At 39.2% G+C, this 27,723-nt stretch overlaps 2 protein-coding genes across 5 annotated transcripts in view; one reads left to right on the forward strand and one right to left on the reverse strand.

The window, feature by feature from the left end:
- NAB1 (NGFI-A binding protein 1) overlaps positions 1 to 11,237 on the reverse strand; it is a 42,786-nt gene extending 31,549 nt beyond the window's left edge. Inside the window, exons 1-2 of one of the 2 annotated variants that reach the window (XM_033111859.1) lie at positions 10,954 to 11,237; positions 1,586 to 2,423 (exon numbers count right to left, since the gene is read on the reverse strand). In XM_033111859.1, the coding sequence (XP_032967750.1) occupies positions 1,586 to 2,404 (819 nt within the window). In that variant the 5' untranslated portion in view covers positions 2,405 to 2,423; positions 10,954 to 11,237. The remainder of the gene's footprint in view (positions 1 to 1,585; positions 2,424 to 10,953) is intronic. The other variant, XM_033111860.1, reaches the window with a different exon arrangement.
- NEMP2 (nuclear envelope integral membrane protein 2) overlaps positions 9,868 to 27,723 on the forward strand; it is a 114,472-nt gene continuing 96,616 nt past the window's right edge. Inside the window, exons 1-2 of one of the 3 annotated variants that reach the window (XM_033111863.1) lie at positions 9,868 to 10,945; positions 25,095 to 25,191. The gene's annotated coding sequence lies outside the window, so the exon portion shown is untranslated. Of the gene's footprint in view, positions 10,946 to 11,410; positions 11,588 to 11,672; positions 11,700 to 25,094; positions 25,192 to 27,723 lie in introns of those variants that run through there. The other 2 variants (XM_033111864.1, XM_033111865.1) reach the window with 2 other exon arrangements.

The raw sequence follows: 27,723 nt of genomic DNA on the forward strand, positions 1-27,723 counted from the left end.
GAAGATGAAAAAGATAAACACAAGATTAGCAAAAGTGTGAAGAAATGGACACTTGCTTATAATGACAGTGGAAGTGTAAACTGTTGCAGCATTTCTAGAAAGCAATTTAGCAGTATCTACTAAAATATTAAATCTACGTATCCTTTGGTCCTGTAATTTTACAAGTTAGAATCTATTCTATAGAAAAACATGCAGAAATCTGTAAAGGGGTATGTGTATAATGTTTACGCACACCATATGTAATATAAAAAAATATGGACACCTAAATGATATCAAAAAGTGAATGGTTAACATAAATAACGGAATACAATGCAACCCATAAACAAGGTAGCTCTATGTGTACTGACTTAAAAGATATCTCATAGTATATTGTACGGTGAGTGTACTCTTAGGTTTTTGTTAAAAAAGGAATTTGGAGAACAGTGTGCAAAATATGTGTAGATATAAAGGAAAGTATCTGAAAATTTACTTCTTCAATCACTTTACATCCTTTTGTAATAAGTGAATACTTCTGCAATAAGTATAAATTCTTTTGGTGTTAAAGTACAAATCTGGGGGAAAGATGGCATGATTCTAACGTGAAATACTACACCTATCTGAATACTGTTTCAAAGAGGATTTATTTCTTTCTTTTAAAGGATAAATGGCTATGAAAAATCTAGCTATAAAATATCCTTTATTTTGAAAATGCATTTATTTTCCAAGCATTTATTGGGCATGTTAGGCTCTGAGGATATAAAAATGAATGAGATATTACCTCTGTCTTAATGAAACGCAAGTATACCAAGAGGGACAGACCAGTATAGAAGTAAATACAATAAAATATTGAAGTTGAAGTTACTGTGACAATAGTGTATATAGGGATAAAAATGGAAAAGAACGGAAAGGTCATTCTACTTGAGGGAAAACATCAGAAAAGATTTAAGTTTATGCTTGAGCTAAATCTTAAACATGATGTGTTGGCCAAGTGGACAAGAAGAAAATGGGAGTAAATGCAAATGAGATATATGTGCATTCTTATAGTTAAGCAGAATATTTCTGGATAGAGTGCTACGAAGATAAAACAATGAGAAATTTTAATGCCAAATGTCAAACCAAAACAACATAAACTCAAAGAATGAAACCAAAGCTATAACAGTTCTTCTAACATTCTTCTAATGTAATTTTGCTTTCTATGCTAGCTGAAAATTACTTTAAGTTCTGGTTATTCCTACAAAATGTTTTTTCTTAAAAAAGTCTCCAAAAATGTTTTTGAAATGAATAGTTATATTTAAAATACTATTCGATTTTTTAATTACAAAACAAACTGCTTTGTAAATCCAAAGACTTTATGCTTTCACTGTTTAAATTCTGACATTTTTCTAAGTCATCTTCCACGATAGTTCCAAGCTCAATATGTTTGAGTTCAACACAATACCCTAACACAATAAATATGGTCTATTTTCATAAAAGAGTTATATATTTACCCTCAATGTCTTAAATTCTGCTTTCAGGGAGTGTATCTCTTCTGCTGCAAACTATTACCAAACTTATCTCTTAGGAGCACAACATGCCACATATATAGAGAAAAACGTGGGCTTCTTACCTCATGAAGCGTGAGATGTTTCCCATCCTTTCTCTTTGAGTCAAACCTGCCATATATTGCACTATACTTTCGAATTTCTTCCTCTTTGTGTGGATCATCATCACTCATCTCAAAGATGTGACCGATCATTTTGGCCAACTTCTTGTTGGTTTTCAGCAGCTCTTTCACTTCGTTCAAGTCACTTTTTGGCAGCGTGGGGGCCATTCGCTCTACACACTCTGCTACAGAGAGGGCGGCGGCAGCATCCAGCGCCTCGCTGCTTTCCTTTGGGGAAGCTGGGGAGCCAAGGTCTGCTGGGGAGAGGCTCTGCTCGCTCTCGGTGCCATGGTGGCCTTGCCAGAGTCTGGACTCACCAATCCCCTGCAGCGCTAAGCTCCCCACCACATCTGATTTCCCCTGTCCCAAGCTCTGCACACAGGTGATGGCAGCACACTTGGGGACTTTGACATGAGGTTCCCGAGCGTTGCTACTCCTTTCGTAACTACTGCAGGAGATTCCCAGCCACGTTGGTGATCCCTCTGGCAATTTATAGATGGGTATGCTACTAACAGGGAGCGAAGTCAAGGGCTGATTGAAAAGGCCAGGGTTTGTAACCCAGTCTCTCAAAGCCTTCTGTAGCCTTCTAACATGAAGGGGCTTGCTAGCCATGCCCACCAGGGCCATGATTTCCAAGAATTCCTCTTCTCCAGCTTCACAGAGTTGCTGGACATCATCACCACCTTGCTGAATAAAGGCATCAAAATAAGAAAGCAGGTTGGCTTTTTGTAGTATTCTGTACAGCTGCAACTCCCCCAGCGTCCTCGGTAAGGCCGCAGCCATTACTGTAGATGGCCTTAACCTGCAAAAAGAAGAGAGGACACACTCATCACACTTGCTCCAAACTTCTTAAACCTAGTGTTTGTTAGACACTACAGGACTTAAAATGCAGTATATGGGAAGAACAAAAACAAGCAACATTTGCATAGCAACTGACTGTTAAGGAAGTATTCTCTCTATACATAAGTTTTCTCATTTTATTCGCCTAACAATCCCATCAGCCATATAATTGTTTCCACTTAAAAAATATAAAGGCTCAAAGATAAGTAATTTTCCTGAGATCTCACAACTAGTTAAGCATAAGTCTAGGGACTCAAACCAAGGCTCACAGGCCTCTATAGTCCACATTTTTGATTATTCAATTTGCTGCTTCCATGGTGTGGACACAGAGGTGAAGTGAGGGAAAATCAAATTCCGAATGAGGTATCAAGTACATTATGCTTCCATCTACTGAATACTTATTTTGTTCCAGACAATATGATAAACACTTTACATGATATCTAATCCTTACCACAGCCCTGTGAGATATAGTTATTCCCATTATGTAAAGAAAAAATACCAAGATTAGTATGGCAGGCAGAGGATGACAGCTTTCAATATAAACTGGAGATGAGAAGATACAAGGTGGTATATTAGGAACTGAGAAAAAAAGAGGCAGGAATAATTCCAACAAATAAATGACAAGACCTGGTTATCATTTAGGTATAAGTGACGAGGGAGATGAGACGGTCACCATTTTTTGACACTTTCTGTGGTTCCGGGCAGGTTAGAGTAATAGATGACTACAGGATCATGTATGTGCGAGTCTAGAACTGCGACAGAGACTAGGGATACAGAAACATCAGGATGATGGGATTCCCTTTCAAACACATGGCACTTAAACATGGCACTGGACTCGAGTTTAAGTTGTGTACAAAGATTAGAGATACAGGATAAAACCAGGGAGGGTGAGAGAGCCCTCCAAAGAATCAGCAGAGAGATTGAGAGCCATAGAAGAAACATAACTTTTAGAGCCCAAGCAAAACGGAGAAGCTTGCCTTTAAAGAGACCGAACAAGACCCAGCAAAGTACTTCTTGACCTCTTAGCAGCCTTTAAAAGTTATTCACAGTTGCCAGGAGACCTCCCACATACAAAGAGGAGTTGGCCAACTACTTCCATTTTAGAGAAACAAACTTGTAATCAGTGCACCTTTAGGATTAAAAGGACCCTATAACCCTTGGTGGAGAAAATTACAGAAGGCCAAAAGTATACATACATCAGAGGAAAATGGAAGCTCCACTCTCAAGAAGCAATCGTTAACTGGTAGATAAAGCAAGCGGAGGAACATTAGGAACACCCCTGAAGGCCAGCCAGGAGGACACCAAATCTGGGAGTTTTGCTTTATGCCATCAACCAGAATGCTACCAAAATTCTAGTCTCAGTCATCCCACCCCAGGGCAATGCATCTCCCTACCATTCTAAGGACTGATTCCTGGGAAGCTCCATCTCCTGGAACCTCTGGGTCATCCAAATCTGCTTCGATCTGCTAGTGACCTGCTTAAATTTTAAATCCAATCTGCTAGTGACCTGCTTAAATTTTATGGCTTTTTATTTTATAAGGGCATTGCCAGGTGAACTTACGACTTTCCAAGAGACATAAAAATATTGAATTCGGGCCCAGAAGCTTGTATAAACACCCAGGAAATCAACTGGGGTGCTTTTGAAAAAAACAATTTTCCAGGTCCCTGAACTACATCTCAGGAGACTCCCATGATTTGGCAAATTTGGCAAGCTACACTAGATCCCTACACCACAAACTCCTGTACCAGGTCTGACAATTAAGTTCGAGAGCTTGTCGCACAATGTTGCTAACCTTTTTTGATTATCAGAAGGATTATTCATTATGAATTTGTACCAACTGGACAGTTAACCAAGTTTACTATTTGGAAGTGCTGAAAAGGCTGCATGAAAAAGTTAGACGACCTGAACTTTTCGCCAACAATTCATGGCTCTTGCATCACGACAATGCACCAGCTCACACGGCACTGCCTGTGAGGGAGTTTTTAGCCAGTAAACAAATAACTGTATTGGAACACCCTCCCTACTCACCTGATCTGGCCCCCAATTACTTCTTTCTTTACCTGAAGATAAAGGAAATATTGAAAGGAAGACATTTTGATGACATCCAGGACATCAAGGGTAGTATGATGACAGCTCTGATGGCTATTCCAGAAAAACAGTTCCAAAATTGCTTTGAAGGGTGGACTAGGCACTGGCATCGGTACATAGCTTCCCAAGGGGAGTGACTTCGCAGATGACCATAGTGATATTCAGCAATGAGGGATGTAGCACTTTTTCTAGGATGAGTTCGGGAACTTAACTGCCGGACCTCGTATGTTAGACAGATTCAAATAAAAGAAAAACTTAAGAAAGAGAGAACTAAAGACCCAAATTTAGGTTTTATTCTTCTCAGATAAAGCAATGATTTTAGAAAACATTAATTTTCAACTGTTATCCTTTCTCATCTTTACCCAGAAAGGAAACCTCCTAGTTCCTAAGAGAAAGCCTTTATGTACTTGTAAGAAACTAGTTGTCATTATAATATCTCCATAAGGACTGAGAGACCTAGTGTACATTTCAAAGTCAAGATACCAGATGAAAGATAAATAGGTGAACTATTAAGAGTCCCTGGAGGCTTTCTAAAGGCCCACACTTACTGCTGGGGAAGGAGTTTTCTCCCTAAGCTTTTGCTTTAGCAGAAATGTTTTAGTTTCCTACAAAAAGCCTGTTGTGATAATTTAAACACAGAATCACTTCATATATTAACTTGATTTATTTAAAAGAATATTTTTATGAGATTTTCTGTTTTGCCAAACTCTGTATCTATTCATGTTGCAACGTGAAGGTCAAGTAAATCAGGAGACAGCTTCTATTTGCCTCTCTCCAATCTGAAGTAAATATAAAAGAATCTTAACACTATATATAGGTAGCTAGTAGTAGAGTAAATCTGCTCAGCAGACAACTACTGTTACCTGGCCTTTTCAAGATATGCTGGAACAACCATGCTGAGTCTGACCTTTTTATGAATTCCACTGCTAAGAGAAACCAGTTCCTCATTTTTACTATATTCAAAAGCTAAAACAAAGGCTGGCTGCCTATGTCCAGCAAAGCTCCACTTGCACCACTTCAAGTTCCTCAGCCTGGTCAGTTCAAGAGGAAGAGTAATTAAATAACAATGGATTCGTTTAAGGATTATTTGTTGTTGTTTGTTATTCATTGTTCTATTTTAAATGTAATGATTTGTTCCAGAACCTTAAAAAAACATCACTGGATCCTTACAGGGTAGAATCAGTCATCTGCCAGATTCCAACAATGTTAAGTGAAATAAATAAGGAGCTAGTTTGGTCTAGAAAACTTGACCGGTGGACTCCTGCTTACTCGAACCACAAGGAAGCACTTAATATGGTTATGGGAAACAAAACTTGCCTGACATTCACCAAGCTGGGACGTGGGGTTAGGGTAGGACCCAGGCCTTTAAAGCTCACTAGGGAAAAGAACTATTCCTTCAATCCTGCTCAGTCCCTTCCAAGCTTCACCTGCAGTATGGCCCCATACCATCACAACTCTCGAGTAACTACTAAGTTCTCTCTCTCTCCCTCTCATTTTATTTTTCACGTATTCAAACTGGGCCAGTACTAGGGGATACAGAAGAAAGATGGTCCTTCATGAAGAATCAGTTAAGAGGGAGGAGACAGACAAGAAAGCAGACACACTGTGATAAATGCTATGCCAAATGCTATACGCGACGAGTCATAACAGAGAAGCAGCAGTCTTATCTGGCTCTGCAGAACAGGTTATCCTTAGGTTAGAAGCTCCCTGAGGATAGGAACCAAGAGTCATTCACCTTTTATCCCCCTCTATTCCTAGCAGTGTCCAATGTAGAATAACATGTCTATAAAGGCTGCTGTTATATGTAACTCAACATTTGAGTCAGAATCTGATCAGCAGCCTCCTTTCATACTGTGTTTCCCCGAAAATAAGACCTAGCCAGACAATCAGCTCTAATGCATCTTTTGGAGCAAAAATTAATGTAAGACCCGGTATTATATTATACCCGGTCTTTTATTATATAAGACCAGGTCTTATATTAATTTTTGCTCCAAAAGACGCATTAAAGCTGATTGTCCCGCTAGGTCTTATTTTCGGGGAAACACGGTATTTCAAAAGGGACATCATTTCTATAAATTGCTGTCCCGGTGAATTACCAATCTAATAACAGCACATCCCACTACTTTACGTATAATCCTTTTCATTCTCATCCTCAATACTCCCTCTTTCTTATAAGGCTATATGGTGGATTCCCGTAACATGGATATTTTCCCAAGAGATCAAAGGATGCTCTCCAAATACAGAACTACACATGGTTAGTCTTATAATGTACATCATGTGTTAGTCCGGCCCCAACCAGTATTTTCAGGAGTCAAATTTAGTCATGCGATCCTAGGTCTTTTTCTCCTTGGTTGCTGTAAGTTAAAATGCACTATAAGTTATTTCCAAGTAACGAATATCAATTATCATTATATTCAAAAGGATTCACTGCTTTTCAATCCTCCTTGTGATGTAGGAAATATGTAGAGAGCTCTATGTGAAATACACACACACACAGCGTGTGTATACACACACTTTTATAAAATCTATGGCATTTCGAAGAGACTTTCAGGAGTATGGAGAAACCAAGGGCAAAATCCCAGTAAGATCTGACTTATTTATGCAGAGGACTATAAATTCCTTCCTTTCAACACAGCTTGTAATTTTTACTTTAAAATTATCTAAGTTAACACCAATGTCTTACAGACTTATAAAAAATGTGCAAAACACTTGGGAAGAGTTAGCTCATGAGTCATTTACAGATTAAGGTGAATTAGTTCCACCAGATTGTTTCCTTCTTCACATCTAGATGAGATCCGGTGCACACTAAGGAGATGAAAGACAGGGATGGGAAATGGCAAGGAAGGAAACAGGAAATCTGAAGGCAGAGACTTCATTTAAAGACTGGTGGTACCACCAAGTTTGGAAGAGTACAGCTCGAAAGCCTGGGGAAAAAGGTGCAATGTGTGCACACAACAGGTTGAAACTGAAAAGGTTTATGAAAAGACAGAATTTGGCTTAGGGAAGGATGAGCCTTAAGCCTAGGAAATGAATTCTTCTCACTTTTGTCCCAGTCCTGGAGCTCAAGCTAAAATAATTAAATGTAGTTCAGTTACATTGTGGGTTACTTAAGATTGGGGTTTACCTAGGTATTAAACTCCTGTGTGCGTTTCAAGTACCAAACCATTTACCGAGGCAGACTCATTAGTAAGCATCCGGTGACCTATCTTAAGTCAATATATTTTTGGATCTTATTACTGTCGTAGCTATGAATTAAACATTAGCTTCTAATGAATTATTGGTAATTTGGGAAATTTAAAATGCTCTCATTGATTCTTTTCTGAATTCTGATGCTGGAAAAAAAATTTCTTACAGATCCCTTAAAATGTTAATGGAAGTGTTTATCAAAATTAGAAAAAAGTATATCAGATTATTTTGCAATTACACAGTAACTGTACATTAACTATAATACCAACAGGTAAATACTAGTATGTCATATAATATGGGTGAGACTTTTCCAATCAACCAATAGTCAAGTCAAGAATCATGAAGTGTCTTCTGATCATGTAGTATGTATGCATGCAGTATATATAATTTTATCTTTAGAAATTTCTCTTTAAAAGTTATTAATTCAACATATTGTATAAATTAATGTGCAGCCCCCTAAATACAATGCATTGAGAAATGACAAACTATTTGAGAGCTTAATGGTATGTTTTAGCTGTGAGAATTCTACAAGATAAGAATTACTATTTTTTCCCAACATCAACTTCTCTAATTTCCTACTTGTTCCATTATTAACTTTAAGAGAGTATATTCTACTATTGTACTAGTTACTGAACATGTCAGATCATAAGGGAAATTTGCATTTAATATAACTGTACTATTCTTCATTCTACTAAAAAGAATGAGAGAAGCAGGTGAGACAAAACTAAATCCAAAGCAAAGGGGCTAGCAACTTTGTATTATGCTTGAGTGGGTATTATTTATTCCTTAATACATTTAATAAACTCCACAATTAAATACGCATACATACACAAGCTGACTATACATTAGCAAGATCTTAAACTGTTCAAAACATTATAAAATGGTAATTTACATGAAAATAATAAAATATATCATGGTTCTGTGGTATCCAGAATACAGCTTCACATTTAAAGGTAAATTTTACAGAGCTTTCATTTCCAATAATGCACATGAGCAAACAAAAACAATTAGACTTATTGTAATAGATGAGGGTTAAATCTTAGGACATATTCTAGGTCAACAGATGCAAAAACTTGACATACATCTGTTTCCATATAACCGTCTTTTACTTTAAATATTTAAAGTTCATGCAGTACATTCTTCAGAGGTCTCCCTCACTCTGTAATACATATAATTTCTTCTTTCAAAGCATCCACAGTGCAAATCCCGAAATCCTTAATTATAAACCAATACTATCTTAAAGTGGGATTAAAAGAAAATATCTAACGCTTTAACTGATTTTCTAATACAACAAGGGAGAATGAAAATCTATTAACTTTCCTATAGGGCAATGGATGTTGTTTACTAGTCACAAAAAGGAACATTTTAAATTAATTTAGCTGAGATTATTCAAATTATTACATATAAGCTTACTAAATAATTTCCTTATATCATCTATAGTATTCCTAAGAATTTTTGATATTTTAATCACCAAGCGGAATGAAATGAAATAAAAATCTACAATGCCTCAATGTTTTTATTATTTTTATTATTATTGATACATTCACATATAACAGGAAATCACAAGAGCCAAGGAAAATAAAATTTTTCTAATACCCAGACGGCATATTAACTTTTGTGCAAGATGCTAATAATAAAATTAAAACAAGAAACCTTTCAGTGGTTCCTTGAAATTATTTCCTTTCAAGACCTAATTTTCCAATATCTATGTAATACCCAAACGGGAATAAAGAAGGCTGACATCTATTATGTCAGACATCTATAAATTCTCAAGAGAACCCTTACATGCATGTTAATACCTATAAGGACAACATAATTTAAAAAACTTAATGAAAGAACTTAAATGTCTTAAATAATACCTAAAAATGGAGGAAAAAAAGGATACCCTTGACTCTAAGAGTCACTTTTACTGGCACTTAGATTAGAAGCAGCTCTTTTACATCTTCGGGAAGACATCAGCCTCCACCCAAAATAGAGAAAGTAAATCCTATGCGTTCTCTCTTCCAATATTTCTTCTTAAAACCCACACGTAATTTGGTATGTTTTACAGGGAGAAATTTTCAAAAAAGTAAAATCTAAGACTGAATGCACACTTTTCACTGAATGCACACTTTTCTAATAAAACAGCCAAGCATTTCCTACGTGACTAGCCTAGCATTTCCTACGTGACTAATCTATTTTAAATTCCGTTCCTCTCTTCCTATGCAATCTATTACCTATTAAAACTGCCAAAATATTTTTAAACAAGATCTGAGAATTTCCTTCTCAGCTTCTGATCTTTGCACTCGTTAGGTTTGCAGACACGTCACTGGCAAACCAACTGGTAGTGACGGGTTAAGTCTTTCGGATGAAATTTCAAATTGACAGCTACCTTAAAATTTTCTGTTTCCCAGATCTCACGGAGTGAGGGATAAGTACATGCAAGTCAAGGACTCCTACAGATCACCTGCTGCAAAACTTGGTCTGCGGAACCTATAAATGCGTATTCCTACTCAATTATCCTTTTCCCCAAGTCCTTACAACATTTAGGCTTACTGGAAGTGTCTTTTCTTATCTTAAGCTTTGTGAACCCTGAGGTTGCAATGTTTCTCCATGAATAAGGTCACACACCTCTATATTCCAGGCCTGCATGTTCCACGTGTGTTTGCAAATTCCACACTCGGCCTTAACAAGCACAATGAGTCTCTCGCTTCCCTGCACCTCGGTGCCAAGTTTCTGTAACCCACTTCCAAGCAAAACTCTCCTTCCGCTTTAAAAAAGAAAACTACACTCGGAGAGAGAGAATACCCAGATCGAAAATTAAAACTGTAAGTGCAACACTTTCATAAAGTAAACAAACCAACAAAAAGATTTTGCCTCGGGAAGGTAGGCGCGCGCACCACCACGTAACCCAACCACATCCCCGCGCGCCGCGAAACGACCCCGGCCGGGTTAGAAGGGACTCAGCACCCCCGGTTTTCTGGGAGGGGAGCCGCACAAGTCAGGCCCGTTGCCTTGCTCGCCCTCTTCTCGGTGCCCCAGCGCACCGAATTTCTCCGGGAATCGCCCACGCGATCCCGATGCCGCCCTCTCCTTCCGGCGGCGGCCGCGCGGGGCTCGCTCCCCTGGACGCCCGCCCGCCAAATGCCTGCGCGGCGCCTCCGCCACCCTAAGTTCGTCCGCGGCCGCACGAGCACGAACGCGTCCCGCACTTGGCGGACAGCGAGTTGGTACGTACTCGGCCAGCGGCTGCTGCAATCTTGGCGCGCTCTTCCCCGAGGACTGCTCAGCCCCAACTCTGAAGTGACGGCCCGGCGCGGCTCTCCCTCCTCAGGCGGCTGCGGCGGCCGGGACGCCCCCGCTCCCATCGAGGGGGGGAAGGGAAAGTGGTGGGCGCGATCTCCCTGCTCCCCCCACAGCTCCGACCCGCCGCTTCCCGCCCGCCAGCCCCGACGGCGCTCGCTCGGCCGCGGTGGCGGCGGCGGCGGCTCCTCCGGGCTCCGGCGCGCGGGCGGCGGCGGCGGCGGCGTCTCCCCCGCCGCGTACTCCCTCCTCCTCCTCCTCCGTCTTCTTCCCTCCCCGGGCCCGCTGCACCCTCCCCCTCCCCCGCCCGCCTCCGCCGCCTCCACCCCCTGCGCGCTGTCACATTGGGAGATTCCGCTCTTGCTACATTCGCCGCTCTGGCTCCCGCCCACGCGCGGCCGAGTGACGCAGAACCCGGCGTGGGCCGCCGCGGGCCGGGGGCGGGGGTGGCGGCCGCCGGAGCTCGGGCTCGGCCTCTTCCCGCCGCCCCCTCCGCGAAATCCGGAGCGCGGCCCATTCACACGGCAGCTGGGAGGAACCAAGTGGGCGCCCGGGAGGGGGCGGCTCCCGTGAGTCCGGCTCCCGGCGAGGAGAGGGGGCGGGAGGGAGGGAAACGGAGGCGGCGGGAAGGAGGGGACGCTGCCTCAGGCCTGCTCTCCAGCTGCTGAGCGAACCGGCAAGGTTTGCAATTAAAACAAAAAAAATTACTGTGTGAGGTTCCCGACATAGTATTTCAAAGAGCGCACCCCGCCAACTCCAACATTCCCCGGGAGGTCGACTTTAACAAAACAGCGAACGTGCTCCGTCCACTAATCTGGGCGTCAGTTTGCCCCTAAGTTCGCCCCCGCAGGCTGGAGGCTGGTGGGCCAGGTGCGTTCCTAGCCAAGTAGGCCGAGGCGTCCCGCGGGAAGTTGGCTGCAATTGCACGGATGGGGGGCGGCAGGTGCGCGGTGCTGGATGAAAAACTGGTGGTTCAAAGAGAAATCGGCTACGCCCATCTTGCCCCCTGCCCACCACCGCCCTCGGGAGGGGGTCAGAAGGGTGGAATGGGAACCGACAAGCCCGAAGTGCAGCTTTGACAACTGTCTTGCTTGCTGGGTAACTTAATTCCAACCTTCTCAACCCTTCTGAAAACCTGCCTGTTACTGGGTAATATTTTCTGTTTCAGTGGTGTAGAAATCCGACGGCGCTGGGACAGTTGTGGGGTGTGTTAAAATAGAGTTCCCAAGGCACGCTATAGAATTTTTGAGTTTGGCTTGCATAAACTTTTCTAACTAAAGAAAGTATTAAAACACCCCCAAAAATGCACTTAAGCGATTGCCAAAAAATTGGAAATTTGTTTTAAAATCTGTTTTTCCTTTCTTTGCAAAAAAAATGAGGAAATGAAAGAATGCCCTGTATTTTAGCATTGTGTTTTTGAAGGGTAGAGAGCGTTTAGTAAATATAAAACCAGTGCAAATACTAGGTAGAATCCCGTTTTAACATACACATAAAATACAGTTTTATAGGAGGCCATTCCCACATCCTGGCTGGCCTCCCAGCATGTGCCTACTTTCCTGATGGGATTACAAGGCATTCTTTGAGAAGGGAAATTCTTCATACCACATCTTTATGTTGGAGCAATGGATGGGATAATAACATTGAAAGAAAAAGATCTTTAAAGTACTGAACCTTTTTCTTTTAATTTTGCAAAAATATATTGTAGAAATAAGTAATGCCACAATAGAATATATATAATTAAACCTTTGTCCAGTGTTAGCGAAAGGTTCTATCCGGAGTAGTTGTGTTGATATTTCAAATGAATAAGCATGCTTCTGCAGAATTCTTCAATTGAAGAAATCACTGCTGGAAGTTTGTCTTGACCTGTCACAGTTTGGCAGTTGTGGACCCTGTAATGTTAAAGAGAAAGTTAACTTAGGTTGTTACAAAATAAAGACAATTTCTTGGAACGATATGTTAACAAACTTTCAGGTAATGAAATCTGCAAAATTCTTTTCCAGTTCCTCTCTGGGATCCTGATGTTTTGCAAACATTGTTGGTTCTGAACAGCTAGAGAAAAATAGCTTTCTTCCCTAAAGATGTATAATCAGTGATTCACAAGTCATGCAATGAGTTAGTTTTACCTGGACTAATGGAGCCTCCCAGTAGAATTGTTTCCAGAGTTAGAAGAAATGCCATTAAATCTTCTTACTGAGCTTGTATATGTCTGTCCAGTACTGAACATGAGGCTGAAAAGGAAATGTGTCAGGGCAGATATTTTTTCTTCTGCCTTGTAGTTGGTTATTTCTACATTCATACACGGAAATTTCCCCATGTTTTCAAGGCACATTTATTAGATAGTATATTTTTCCCACACTAAGAATGGCATTGCCTGAAACACCCTTTGGTGCTGGGGGAGGTGGTGGGAGGAAGGAAAATGAAGGAAAGATAAAATTTGAAGCTTTTAGGCATACAATTTCGTAGGTCTGTATGACAACACTGTAGTCAATATGGCTGTTCAAAAAAAGAACTGAGACTCTCACCATATCTAAGACAACTCAGATAAAGAAGCATTGATTCTTATTTACCTCTTTACCGCTTTTTGTCACTCCTTCCACCCCTAAATACTACCCTCCCCGCTAAACACTGTCTCCCCTCTTTCTAACACACACAGTCTTCTCCCACTCCCAGGCCCTGGTGGTTTGTGAAGGGAAAGCATTCCATCCTGTGAGAGTAATTATGGTGTCTAATTATTCCATATACCATTCCATCCTGTAATTATATCTTATAGTTCTCTTGAATTGAGTATATGTAACAGGATTTAAAAAAATTATTAAAAATACTTCAATTATTAATATATTTACAAAAATAAGAAATTCTTTGGACAAAAAAAAAATACAAAACATTTCCACATTATGGAACTAAAGTTTTTAGTAAGAAAAAAAAAAAGTAGAATGTTGGTAGTGGTTCAGACATCTGAGTGAAAATTTTACTGAAAGAGCATTAGTTTATTACTTTAAAAAAGATTTTTTACTTTAAAATGCTTCAGTGATTCAAAACAACAGAGCACATAATAGATTTAAAATGTTCTTGGAAGAGGGAAAGAATAACATTATGGTTTATGACCTGCAAGATCTAAGTACAATATAATTCTACTTTTCCATTATTGCCTTAGAACAATTCTATACTTAACGAATTTTCCACTCTATGTGGTGGTGACTCTACAATTAACTGAGTCATGTGCAATATTCATATTATCAGAAATATAATTAAAATTTCCCTTATTTTGCAATACGAGAATTAAAGCTTTTGATGTGTGATGTCGATCACATATAATTTTAAATGTATGGAGATTTGAATATTTTAAAATATATGAAGATTATAAACAAGTTTCTTAAAGGTAATCTAATAGGAATATATGCAATAACTGATCATTTTAAGAGGTATGACTTTTAAAATACCTGCTCTTCTAAGAAATAAGCAAATCTTCATACATTGTATGTTATTACAAGATACTATGGAATTTTAAGATGTAAAGGATTATGAAGTTCGCCTAGTTCAACCTCCTCTGTATATTCAAAGTATAATTGAAATACCTTGCAGAAATTCAACACACAACTAATTAGTTTCCAATGGTTCATTTATAAATTGGTTATTTGGAATTTATAAGGCAATCCCTGTTGGAAAAAGAAATGAGATAGATTCCCAGGATTGCCTACAAGTACTTATAGAATGTAAATGAAAACACAGAGTTAGAGACTTTAGGGAGACTAGCTAGGATCTTAGAAGTCATGTAAATCCTGGTAAATCCAATTGACTTCTATAGATACGGAAATTTATACAATACATTGCTAATATAAAGAACAAAAAAATACTAATGTGTTAGGTAGCAAATATAATACAACCAAACATTCAATTGAGCAAAGAGTCACTTTGGTTTTATTTTAAAAGTTTCTATTTAAGACGGGAGAGAATGTACACGGAAACTTTTCAAAAGACTTTTTTCTAAAGAGAATTTTCAGACAAGTTTTCAAGGATTAGAACTTGTTTTTCTTCCTCCTCTTTTACCTTTTATCTCAGGCAGCAGTGGTTACAACTCAGCTACTTTTCTCTTCCCACCTTTTCCCTTTTCTCTGGCATCCACTGTGCAGGATTTGTGTAATTAAAGAACTGTTCCATAACGATTTCATGTCTCAACAACACTGACTACTGTCCACTCATTCCTAGCTGTTTGGGACTGAATGTTTGTGTCTCCCACCAAAATTCGTATGTTGAAATCCATATGCCTTTGGGAGGTGATAGGGTCGTGAGGGTGAAGCCCTCATGAATGGGATTAGTGCCTTTATGAACGAGACCTGAGAGCTCACTTGCCCCTTCTAATATGTGAGGACACAGGGAAAAGATGACCATCAATGAACTAGGAAGCAGCCCCTCATCAGACACGGAATCATCTGCTGGTGCCTTGACCTTGGACTTCCCAGGCTCCAGACTGGGAGAAATAAATATTTGTTTAAGCCACCCAGCCTGTGGTATTTTGTTACTGTAGCCTGAATGGACTAATACATTGGCTATCAATAATGCTCAGCTAACTACACAGGCAGGTTGGAGAGTAGGTAAAAAATACTATGCTCACAATCTTTGGAAAGTATCCAAACCATTTTCCATTTGCACACTTCATTCTTGGCTTTCTTGTTCCTCATGATCCCATGTTTAGCTTTTGCTGTTCTCCACCCAGTTTGCTGAGATAGATAGCAAATCGGTGCTCACTCTCCCAGCTTGTCTCTGAGCTTGTCTCATTCTCCCGATCTACATTCTGCAGACAAAGAACCCACCAGCTACAGTACCCCTGGTAAACATTCCACATGAGGGTGGATAAAAGATTTTGTTTGTTTCCTTGACAAAGGTGTGTGACTTGTCAGCCAAGATGTGGGGCTTTTTCTAGCTCATAAAAGGAGCAAGGAAATAGGAAGGGAGCATGTAAAGAAGAGAGCCTTTCTTGAAATAAATGGGTAAGAGTTGGAGGTGGGGAGAGGGCAAAGGATGAAAAGAAGAAAACTGGGCACTTGTGAGAAGCTGACTGAAGTGGACATAACTATTCTGGGAGAAGTGAAAAACCAAAGAAAAGTACCGAAATACATGACTCTCCTGAAAAGGATAAAAGGAGAGACAGAGAAGAGGTCATCTTAACATAAATTAATCTGGCTAGCCACAAAAGTGTGCTCTTACCTGGGACAGATGGCAATGATGGGATGCAGTAGCTGAGAGAAGTCTACAGGAATAAAGGACAGAAACAGCAGTCAACCTGCTCTTCACTAGAAAAGAGCCTGTATAGATCCTTCAGTTAGAAGAGAAGTGATGCATGTTTCAGGTACAGGTATGTATCAGGAGAAGAAAAGACACCACCACACCAAGTGCTTTCAACATGCTGCCTCAGATGTAAAGAAACTGAGTTGGGCCAATTGTCACAACTAATCACTCAACATTGACTGCCTTCTAGGAGCAGACACTGAAAGGACAATGCTTGTATTGTACAATAAGATGTAAAACTATTGAAATAAAGATAAAACATGGTTCTGTTCACATATAATTGCCAAGTAATATCTTTACAGTTTAAATTATATTGTGCTTACCCATATTTAGACATCGTGACTCATCAGCTGACTCAGAATTGGCTATAATATATAATAGTCAAAATTTTTAAGGACCGTGGCTTCTTCATTTTCTATCTAGTACTGTATTTTTTTTTTAATTTTCTACTGTAAGAACAACCTAATAGTGACAGAGTAAGAGTTTTATCCAACTATAAAATATGTTCCTTGAATAAAATTTCTCAAATCATTCTGTTGTTGATAAGGTCAGAGGCTTTTATGTAAATTGCTGATAAAAAGGTAACAAAACCTTTAGAAGGGCAATTTGGCAAATTGAAACGAGTTTCAAGTGTTTTTATGCTTTGATCCAACATATTCACTTCTAGGATGTTATTCTAAGTTTATAAACATTTAAGAAATTTATCACTTTTACAAAATTGAAAAACCAAAACATCCAAAATTAATGATTTAAGTTGTATCACATCTACATGATGGAATATGTTCAATTAATATCTAATAATATTGGGAAATGCTCATGATATATTATTGGTCAAAATAGATCAGAACAATTTATAATCTCTCTACCTAAATAAATATGGCAGGAAATTTACCAGATGTTAGGAGTAGTTATATCAGAGTGATCATTTTTATGTTCTTTATGCTTTTTTAATTTTCAAAAATTTCAACAGCAAACATGCATTGCTTTGAAAATTGGGAAAATTTTAAATGTTATTTTTAACAAAAATCCTGCTTCAAAAGCAGTTTAAAATGAAATAAAAATTAAAACAAAATTTTACTATATTTATACTGTGTTTCCCCCAAAATAAGACCTAGCCAGACAATCAGCTCTAATGCGTCTTTTGGAGCAAAAATTAATATAAGATCTGGTCTAATTTTACTACAATATAAGATTGGTTTTTAATATAATAATATAATATATAATAGTATAATATAATATAATATAATATAATATATAATACCGGGTCTTGTATTAATTTTTGCTCCAAAAGATGCATTAAAGCTGATTGTCCGGCTAGGTCTTATTTTCGAGGAAACACGGTATTATCTACTTGTACAAAATTGTAGACAGTACAATTGTACAAAACTGTACTATCTACTTGTTTGAAGAGGACAACAAAATCAGGAACTTGCGCAGCAAATATGTATTGAGCCCTTCGTATATAAACAATCATATACGTGTCTTGAGAGTTTATCGTGTGTCAGATAAATACAGATAAAGCTTGCTCGAACTGCTTTAATTAACAAATATAGTTGGGTTTTTTCCCCCCATTTTTCTGATTAATCATTCAAGCATGTGTCCACTTGTGTCTTCTTGAGGATGCCCATACTCCAGGGATTTGATGAAGTCCCAAGGCGTTTGTAATTTAGAGTGACCTTAGTTCCTTGGGCTTCCACATCCAAACAGTGACAGAATTGGTGTCTGGGCAGCCTCTGATGTCATTCTTTCTCATTGCCTGTTTCGCTGCCGAAAACTGGGCCCAGCATATGCAATGCTGGTCCAGTGCCGCTGGAGACCCTTTTGCAGGCCACTGTGATCCTTTAGGGGAGGACGGAGGAGCCTACTGTCTCCAAACCTGCAGCTTGCAGGGCTCTGCTCTTCCTTCATTTCACAAGCACAACCATCTTCCAAGAGTGCCTGCTCCATGCTGGCCTCGATCGCCTCCAGACTCATAGCTGCCCCTACCCCCATCTCAGGGATCAAACCACCGGCAGTAGCTCTCTTTAAGAATACTTTTTGATAGGTTTTAATTTTGTTTTACAGTATCTTTTGGGGATCATATGTATTTTGAGTCATTCTTCTCATTCCTGCCTTCCAGCATTTTAGTTTGCCTAACAGTCGAGGTTCATTTGCCTAAGGACTATTTACATTGCTGTGAAGGTCCTCGTGGCAGGCTGCCCAGATGCTTGTGATCCGGATCCCCAGCACCAGGGCAGTTACACAAGGCCCTCTGTGTGTCTCGTTGCCGCCCTCCGCTCCTACTCACACATACTATGGATGGGTAGGAGTCTTGAAGAACTGAACACTCCACCTTCCTTGTATGCAAAGGTCAAGGAATAGGCAGGTTACTTATAAGGCATTTCTCCAGCAAGAATTGACAATCAGAAGCAGATGGACAGTCTGGGGATAATTAGAGGCAGGAAAAAATGTAAAGAAGTCAGAAGAGTCTAGGCCTTCCATGAAGCACAGTGTTCTGACAACTGGGGGCCCCTATCTGAGAAAGAAGGGAGGGCTCAGGCTAGGCAGGTCCCCCAGTGCTGCCCCGAGCAGAGCAGTCCCGTTACTCCTTTTTTTGCAGGGCCCCCTAAGATCTGGGCAACCTCACTCTGGCTCCCCACCTCCCCCTTTGTGTTTCATCCCACTTCCTTCACTTGCTTTCACCTCCCCTCTCAGACACCCAGTGTTCTCCTAATGTCTGAGATTGTTTCCTGACAGGGAAGAACACGATCTGGTCCAAATGTACCTGGAGGTTTTAGTGCTGCAGTGTGCTACTTTCCAAAGACTTGCGGACCTGGAGATTGTTTGTTCAACAATTAAGCACCTGCTGAGGGACGCAGACTAAGCCTGTATACTCAAAAGAATTCAAAAGAAGAAAACCGCCCTGATTCCTGATCTAGAAAGGGGAATAGACAGGTAAAATAATTGTTGTTCCACATTATAAGATGTTCTTGGTCACACAACAGAAAGAGTGATGGCTCTGGAGTGAAAGTCATGAGGCTTATAAGAAAGTGACAGTTGGACAAGACTTGAAAAATGAGTTTAATAGACTCAGGAAGTACGGGCACTCCCCAGCACATGTGAGGCAGTGAAACAGCATGAAGTCTGAGCAATGAATTAGGGCAATAATTGTAAAATGAAACATAACTGCTTCTGAATGACGAGAATGAAATGTGAAGAAGGCAGAGGCAGAAGGTGAGGTTGCAAAGAACAAATTATGCAGTATCCTTATTTGACACGCTAAGCAGTGTGAGTTTTATCCTGTCACTGTGGTTCTCATCTTCAATGAGTGTCAGAATCAAGCCGGTAGTGTTAGACCTTGGAATAGTAGTTACGATGAAGAAGAGGGAGATAATTGGAAAGGGCTTCTGAAGTGCTGACAAGGCTTTCTTGTTCTAGGCCGTGGGTATATGGATATTCACTTTGTGATAATTTGTACTTCATGTTTTTTATTTTCAGTACTTTTCTTAATGTGTGTTATACTTCTCAATTGTATAACCGTGGTTTGCTTTGTTTGTTTGGTTTTAAATCAAACTGAGTAATTTGTTGAAAACACAGATTCCAGGGAGGGCCTGACCCTCAGACATTCTGATTGAGCAGGCCTTAGCTAGGACTAAGGAATTAGTATTTTTTAAATAATTACCTTAGAGCATCTGAAGCCACAAGGGATCCTTACACCACACTTTGAGAACACTGTTAGGGCTGTTGGGGAGTTACCCAAAAGGTTTAAAAGCAAGAAATTAACAAAAGATTTGCCTGTCTGAATGTGCTGGATCAGGGAGAGAAAATTGCAGATGTTCTCCATCTTATACCTGATAACATTTACATGTCCTATGTCTCATTTCCATTGTGCTTTTGAAAGAGATGTGACAAATAAGGTGCCAATAATTTACAATTACTAAATGTATTTTTTTGAAATGTGTTTTCTTTTGGAGATTTCTTAAATACGAAAAAGTTTAACCCTAGTACGTTAATTTCTACTAGTTGAATTTAAGGCGTGGAACAAGCCCCCCGGGATAGATATTCTGGAGCAAGGAGCCACTTTCTAGAATTTTTAAAATGAGTTCATTCTCAGCCTATGAGTAATAGTTGTTCAGCTACTGACCCACCATCATTATGGCATATGCTCAGTGCTGAGTGATTTGCATGGAAGCAGCTAAATTCTTTTTCTCGTGCCCCTTTATAATGAGAGGGATATTTTTGTGACATAAAGCAACTAACGTGGTATTTTTCCAAACCTTAATCCCTATGGGGGAAAAAAATGACAAATTTTGTTGCAGAGTATTTTTTACTTTGGTTTTCACAGAGTTGGAAAGAGAAAGGGGAAATTTTACTTGGCCTTACACGGAGAATGGGAAAGTCCAAAAATCTGATACAAAACGAGCACAGGTTTTTTTTCCCCTCGTAATTGAGTACTGAGGAAATGCCATAAGGTTTTTATAATTGCCACAATTACTAACTTCTTTGTAACCAGAATGCATCCATTCATCAGATCAGCAAAAATTTGAAAGTCTGACAACACAAAGTGTTGGCTAGGATTAAGAATATAGGGACTCATTTACTTCTGGTGAGAGTATAAATTGGTACAATCACTTTGGAGAGCAATTTGGCAATATGTAGTCAGGTTAACGGTGTGCCTACCCTTTGACTCTGAAATTGTACTCCTAGGTATATCCTCAGAGCAACTCTCTTACATGTTCCCAAGGACTCAGGTACTAGAATATTCACAGCAGCATTGATTGCAATAGTAAAAAATTGAAAACAACCTCCATTAGATCAACAGAAGATTTCATAAATAAATTGTAATGTATTCATATAGTGAACATAGCCATGAAAATAAATTAAATAGATCTACATGTTTTCCGTGGAAGAATCTCACTAGTATGATGTTAAATAAAAGCACACGTGGCAGATGAATATGTACGATATGCCATTGATATTCAAGTTAAAAACTTGTAAATCCTATTGTGTGGGAAATTACCTTGCTGCAACAGAAGCCTGTAAGTATAATAACTGGCAAGCTATCCAAGAGCTCACACAACAGAAAGGCTTATAGATCAAAACAACATGCTTAAATCACATGGTTTATTAAATCAATTGAAAACACACAGCAGGAAGCAAGGTGAAATAGATGGGATAGATTAACACATTTAAGATGTGGTGTAGGCAGGGTGGAAAGATGACACAGCCTGAATGTTCAGTCTTATCTCTCTCTTCCTTGATAAGGGTATGCTGGCAAGCACCAGAGTTGAGATTTGAGTAAAGTGGCCCAACCTGTAGAAGGTGCCTAGGGTCACAACACACTCTGTAGGCTTAGGAGCAAGTGCATCTGGCTGGTGGCTGTAGTTTACCAATTAGCCTGATGAGCAGCCGTGGATTGTATTTTGCATTCCTTGTGCAGAGAATGTGAGGAGCCAATGGTTGGCCGAATTAAGACCTCATAATTAGTGAATGCCTCATATGCTTCATGTGTCTTTGATGTGTCATGAATATTTGATGAGTCACGGCCTCACATATTTAGTGTATCATGACTACCAGGTTTTCTTGCTCTTTCCATCCCTTTCTAATTATGTCCACTGTACAAATACTCCATTACTTTATCTATGTCTAACATATCTCAGAGTTTACTAACTTATTTAACATATTTTACAGATTTTGCCTGTCTCTAGACTATTTGCTTTGATTCTTAATTTCATTTATCTCCCTATATATATTCATTTCTCTTATTTTCTTATTTTAAGAATTGAATATTCTTAAATAATTCAGCAAACACACAGTATAAATACATGTGTAATATGGTTAAAATGTAAAATAAATGCTTGGAAAGAGTCGTCCCCAAGTTCAGAGTTGGGCTCGCAGTGGTGGAGAGGGAAACAGATGTGTTCAGGATGGGGTTCACAGGGCTTTGATTATATTGGGAATGTTTTCTTTCTTAATATGGATGGGAGAGTGTATGGCTATTTATTCTTCTTTATAATTTTTCACATCTGAACTTTTTCCAATTAAATTTAAGGCAAGTTTGAAATAGTAAATACCTGGCACGTTACATATAATGGGCACTTGATGCTATCATTTTGATTTTAATAAAGTTAAAGAATTTGACTGGGCTAAGTAAATTGACATATCATTTTCTATTGCTGGTGAATTCATATATTTTTCAAAAATATTTGCTGAGTACATATCATTTGTACCAGTTGACATGGGGAATGAAAAGCTTGAATAAACAAAATTCTTACTTTCATGTAAGAATTACTCTGAAGCCTGCAATTTAGTTAGGGAGTTGAGACTACTGCAAAAATATGAACAAAACAATGGCATAATAGTATAAGTGCCTTTAGAGAGGTACAGGTTGTGGTCAGAGTGAGTGGAGCTTCCGCCAGAGGAGGAGTACAGAGCTTCACCTGTAAGAGAGAAGTGCATTCAGTATGGGCCTTGAAAGAGGTAGATTTCAACAGGCAAATATAGAGAGGAAAGCATTCCAGAAAAAGGAAATACAATGGACAGAGAAAGTATGGCATGTTTGGAGAGCAGCAGCTTGTCCAAACTGTTATGTCAAGGGCAGCTATAGGGGAGCCATGCAAGAGGGTTTGGGGAGGTAAGTTAGGGCAAGAGTCTTCCCATAAAACATTAGCAATGGCTATCTATGGTTGAGATTATGAGTAATTTCAATTTTTTTCTTTGTAATATTCTATATAGTGAACATAGTGATAGTGGCCGCATATTTCCACATATCACAGTAACCATAAAATTGATCCCTGATGAAATCGTTGGATTATTTGCGTATGGAGCTTTGGCTATCTGGAAAGGCAAGGACAAATACTCTACCCTGCTCTTTTTTTTTCATTAATGCATATAAAACCTTTATTATATTAGCTACGCCTCTATTATTATTATTATTATTATTATTATTATTATTTTACTTTCAGGTGTACAAAACAATGTAATAGTTAGACATTTACACCCCTCACAAAGTGATAACTCCCTACCCTGCTCTTTTTGAGATTTATCAGAGTAGCTTAGCCAAAGCCCACTATCAGAGTAGAGTAATGAGGCCCTAAAATAAAATTATCTTTAGGAATGGACAAACTTAAGTTGGTGTCCTGGCATAAACATGAGGGCTTAGACATTCTTGGAGAAAGCACAGCACTACTTTTCTAAGCTAGAAACTCCTTGGGACCCAGCCGCCCTGAGCCAATGCTGTGCATTAGGGGAAAATGATGACTATTGCCACGTATGTGAGGGACTCCAAGAGAGCTGTAAGTGCAGACTCCTAGATCAGGCTCCTCGTTTCCCCCCTGGCCAGGAAAGAGGCCCAAACCAGCAAGGGCATTACCACAGCTTGGATTGTGCACTAGTGAAAGGGTCTAGACCTTTCCCTCTGGACCAATTCCCTCTAGATCCGGCATTAGAAACAACTCACTCTGTCCTCCTTTGGACTAAGCCCCTGGGGACTTTAGACAATTGGGGGAGTCTATATGAGACTTTCTGCTGATAGGGCACGTAAAGATCTAAGAAGTTAATTATAAAAGTAAAAGTTATGACTATAGAAATAAAATGATATTATGGATTAGGTCATGCAATATTGATCTATACTATCCAAATATTCTGCAATAAATATGTGTTAATTTACATTCAGATAGAAGTTACTTTTGTAAATCCTATTCCAAATACCAAGTTAACTTAAACACACAACATAGGATCTTTGATGCATAAGGAATATAAAAGTAGTAAAACTATTAGTATAAAGATTCCTATGCATTAATCTTATAAAAATCACTAGATATTAAAACTGACCTCTGTCTCAATAAGGTTTATTTCCTTGACAAAAAGAACTTTGCTGTACTCTCAACACAGGCAGCCTGGTTAAAAGTTCAACACGGTCATATCAAAGTTGGTGGTGTATTGTACGACCCATCCCACACAACCAGCAGAGGGAAGTCAAATTGTGTGTAAATCATCTGGTTGGCTGTGTAAGCTCCTTGGAGGACGCTGTTTCTTCCTCATCTAGAACTCTGCAACATACATTGAACATCTTCGAAAGAAACTAAGTCAGTCATACCTTCAGAATTCTTGAGACTTTTGTAGTTGATGATCATGCTTGGCCTCTTGAAATGTTAAACAAATAAAGTATGCACAGTAATATTGGCATTTCTGAATCAACACTGAGGTTTTCACTGAGAATGGTGTTAAAGAAGACTGAATTCTCTCACCAGTGTACATCGGGAAAATCTAGTACACTCTACTTATCTAACTTCCCCACTGGATTGAAAGCTCCTAAGAGGCAGGGGATGTGTTCTTGGCTTTCACACCCTAAGCATTTGACCTGGTACAGAACACATAGCAACTGCCCCATAGATATTTGGTGACTTGCTGTGTGTTTTTGAGGAGGGGATAGTGAGCAGGGTCAGGCAAGGCTAGGAAGGATGCTCTGCTTCATTCTGGACCAAAAACATACCTTCTGCTATGTACATATGTCATGTGATTACTTCTGGGTTCTTCATTATAATTCAGATTCTTGAGAGTTTGGATAATTGAACTTGATAAAAGGATTATGATTGTGCTTTGCTGTCAGAAAACTTATGAAGTCACTGTTTTAGGAAAGACGTCGCTGCATATAAGAAAAATGAACTTCAGGCCACGGCGGAGGCAGCTGGGTCTCCTGGGGGACTAGAACCAAGATCCAGGAAGCCTGTAGGAGGCCAGGAAGCGTGCTTGCTTTCTACTCTCTGTTTTTCTCACTGCAGATTGATTTTTCTTTCCCTCTTTCTGCAGATGTTTTCACCGCCTCAGGGTGCACAACCCCAAACACGGGTGATCTCCAGCTCCCCAGTGCACATCTTGTCTGTTGGAGAAGCCAGGACAGACTGAGGTGAGAGCACTTCTGTCTCAATTCCAAACGTGTGAGAGACTCTGATCTGCCCAGTTCAGGCCACGGGGATACTCTTCACTCTATATTTTGTGTGATAACAGAGACGGCATTACAGAACTGATTTTCTATTTTTCAAAGAAAAATGTAAATACACATATAAAATATATATAATATATACAAAATATATGAGTATATATGTGTGTGTGTCTGTGTGTGTGTGTGTGTGTGTGTATACTGCTACTGAAAAGCATGTTATACTGTTATACTGTGAGCTCTATATTCTCAGAAGTCTCAGTGGTTTCCCTCCTTGAAAAGTGACAAGTAGTAACAGACAGGCCTCCCCCAGCAGGCCCATCTCTCTTAGCACCTAGAGCAATTCTTTTGACCTCTGCTTTGTGAGGAGACTGAATAAGCTGGGATATCGCAGCTGAGTCTGCCCTTCCCATTGTCTTCTCCAAGACCTTCTGGTTGGTGAAGTATAAAGAGTCTAAGACAGAGTAAATAATCTGCAAAAGTTCAGTGGTGTCAAAGGAGCCAGTCCAAAGTCATGCAGAGAAATTATGGTTTTAATGACACCCAGGAACACGAGACAGCACGACAGCCCCAGAGGCGAGTGTGCAGCTCCCAGAGGAGCAGCTGGCTGGGCTCCCAGCAGGTCTGCAGGAGGCAGGGTTAGAAGAGTTCGAGGGCGGGTGGCGGTGGCCTCCTCGCCACAGTCTGTTTCACTCTGCTTATTCAGTTGGCACATGGATTGAAAAATATACGTCTAAATCTATTTCTGGCATTTATATGTGTACAGGAAACACATAACTTTATTATTTTATTTTTGTCAAGTTAAAGACAGAGACAGATGCACCTAAAGCCTGTGCATCCTTTAAGGAGGTCCTATTCTTTGGTTGTGCATCTTTGGAAGCAAAAGTCAAGGATAAATAGCTCGTCTCCTCTAGTTTTCCATAAGAATATTGGCAATAAAAAGAATGGAGTCAGCACTGGTGACTAATGGGGATGAGGGAAATCAAACCAGGGAAGATGTTCAAATGTTTTGAAAAAAGAACTTTTAAAGGAAAGACAATGAAGCAAGTGTTGATGTAACATGAATATGTTAATTGTTAAGTGCCCAAAGTACTGCAGATGTAAATAACTTTTAAAAATAGAAACATTCCCTCTCCAGATGTGTTTGGATATCTTCAAAGCTTAATATCCTTTTATGAATGGTCAGTCATAGTACATTAGGAATGAAAGAAATCTGGAAAAATAAAAGCACATTACCAATACAACAGATATATTCCTGGGAAGGGTTGTTATGATAATCTTAACTTCAACTGTAGTGCCTCAAAGAAAAATAAAGAAAATCTGATAAAACAAAATACTGAAGACATTTATTTTTTTAAAGATTTTTATTAAAATATAGCTAACATAGAATATTATATTAGTTTCAGGTGTACACTATAGTTATTCAACATTTATGTACCTAAAGAAGAGATAGCCATGATAAGTCCAACAACTACCTGACACCGTACCACGCTAGCACAATATTATTGGCTATATTCCCTATGCTGTACTTAACATCAGGTGTACAGCATAGTAGTTAGACATTTATATAATTTAAGAAGTGATCCACCTGACTAGTTTAGTACCCACCTGGCACTCTACACAGTTATTACCGTATCATTGACTATATTCCCCATGATATGCCCTGTATCCCCATGACTGCTATGTAACAACCAATTTGTACTTCTTAATCTCTTCTCCTTTTATACCCACCCTCAATCCCCCTCCCATCTGGCAACAATCGAAATGTTCTCTGTATCTATGACTTTGTTTCACTTTGTTTGTTTATTTTGTTTTTTAGATTCCACTTATAAGTGAAATCATATGACATTTGTCTTTTGCTGTCTGACTTACTACACTCAGCAGAATACCTTCTAGGTTCATCCATGTTGTCCCAAATGACAAGATTGCATTCTTTCTAATAACTGAGTAATATTCCATTGTATATATGTACCACCTTTTCTTTAGTCATTCTTCCATTCAGGGACACCCAGGTTACCTTCATATCTTGGCTATTGTAAATAATGCTGCAGTGAATGTATGGATGAACACATACCCTCGAAGTAGCATTTTGGGTTTCTTCAGATAAATACCCAGAAGTGGGATTATTGGATCCTTCTTTGTCTCTTGTTATAGCCTTCCTTTTAGAATCTGTTTCATCTGGTATAAGTATTGCTATCCCAGATTTTTTTTTTTTTCATTTTCATGAAATAACTATTTCCATCCCTTTCCTTTCAGTCTCTGTGTGTCTTTTGATCTGAAGTGAGTCTCTTGTAGGCAGCATATGTATGGGTTTTGTTTTCTTATCTATTCAGCCACGCTATGTCTTTTGATTGGAGCATTTAGTCCACTTATTTTAAAGTAATTGTTGATAGATATGTAGTTATTGCCATTTCATTATTCATTGTTTTTATCTTTTCTTCTTCTTCTTCTTCTTCTTTCTTTCTTTCTTTTTTTTTTTTTTGTCTGAAAGAAGCCCCT

The sequence above is a fragment of the Rhinolophus ferrumequinum genome, chromosome 8 (assembly GCF_004115265.2).
Source record: "Rhinolophus ferrumequinum isolate MPI-CBG mRhiFer1 chromosome 8, mRhiFer1_v1.p, whole genome shotgun sequence".
Lineage (NCBI taxonomy): Eukaryota > Metazoa > Chordata > Mammalia > Chiroptera > Rhinolophidae > Rhinolophus > Rhinolophus ferrumequinum.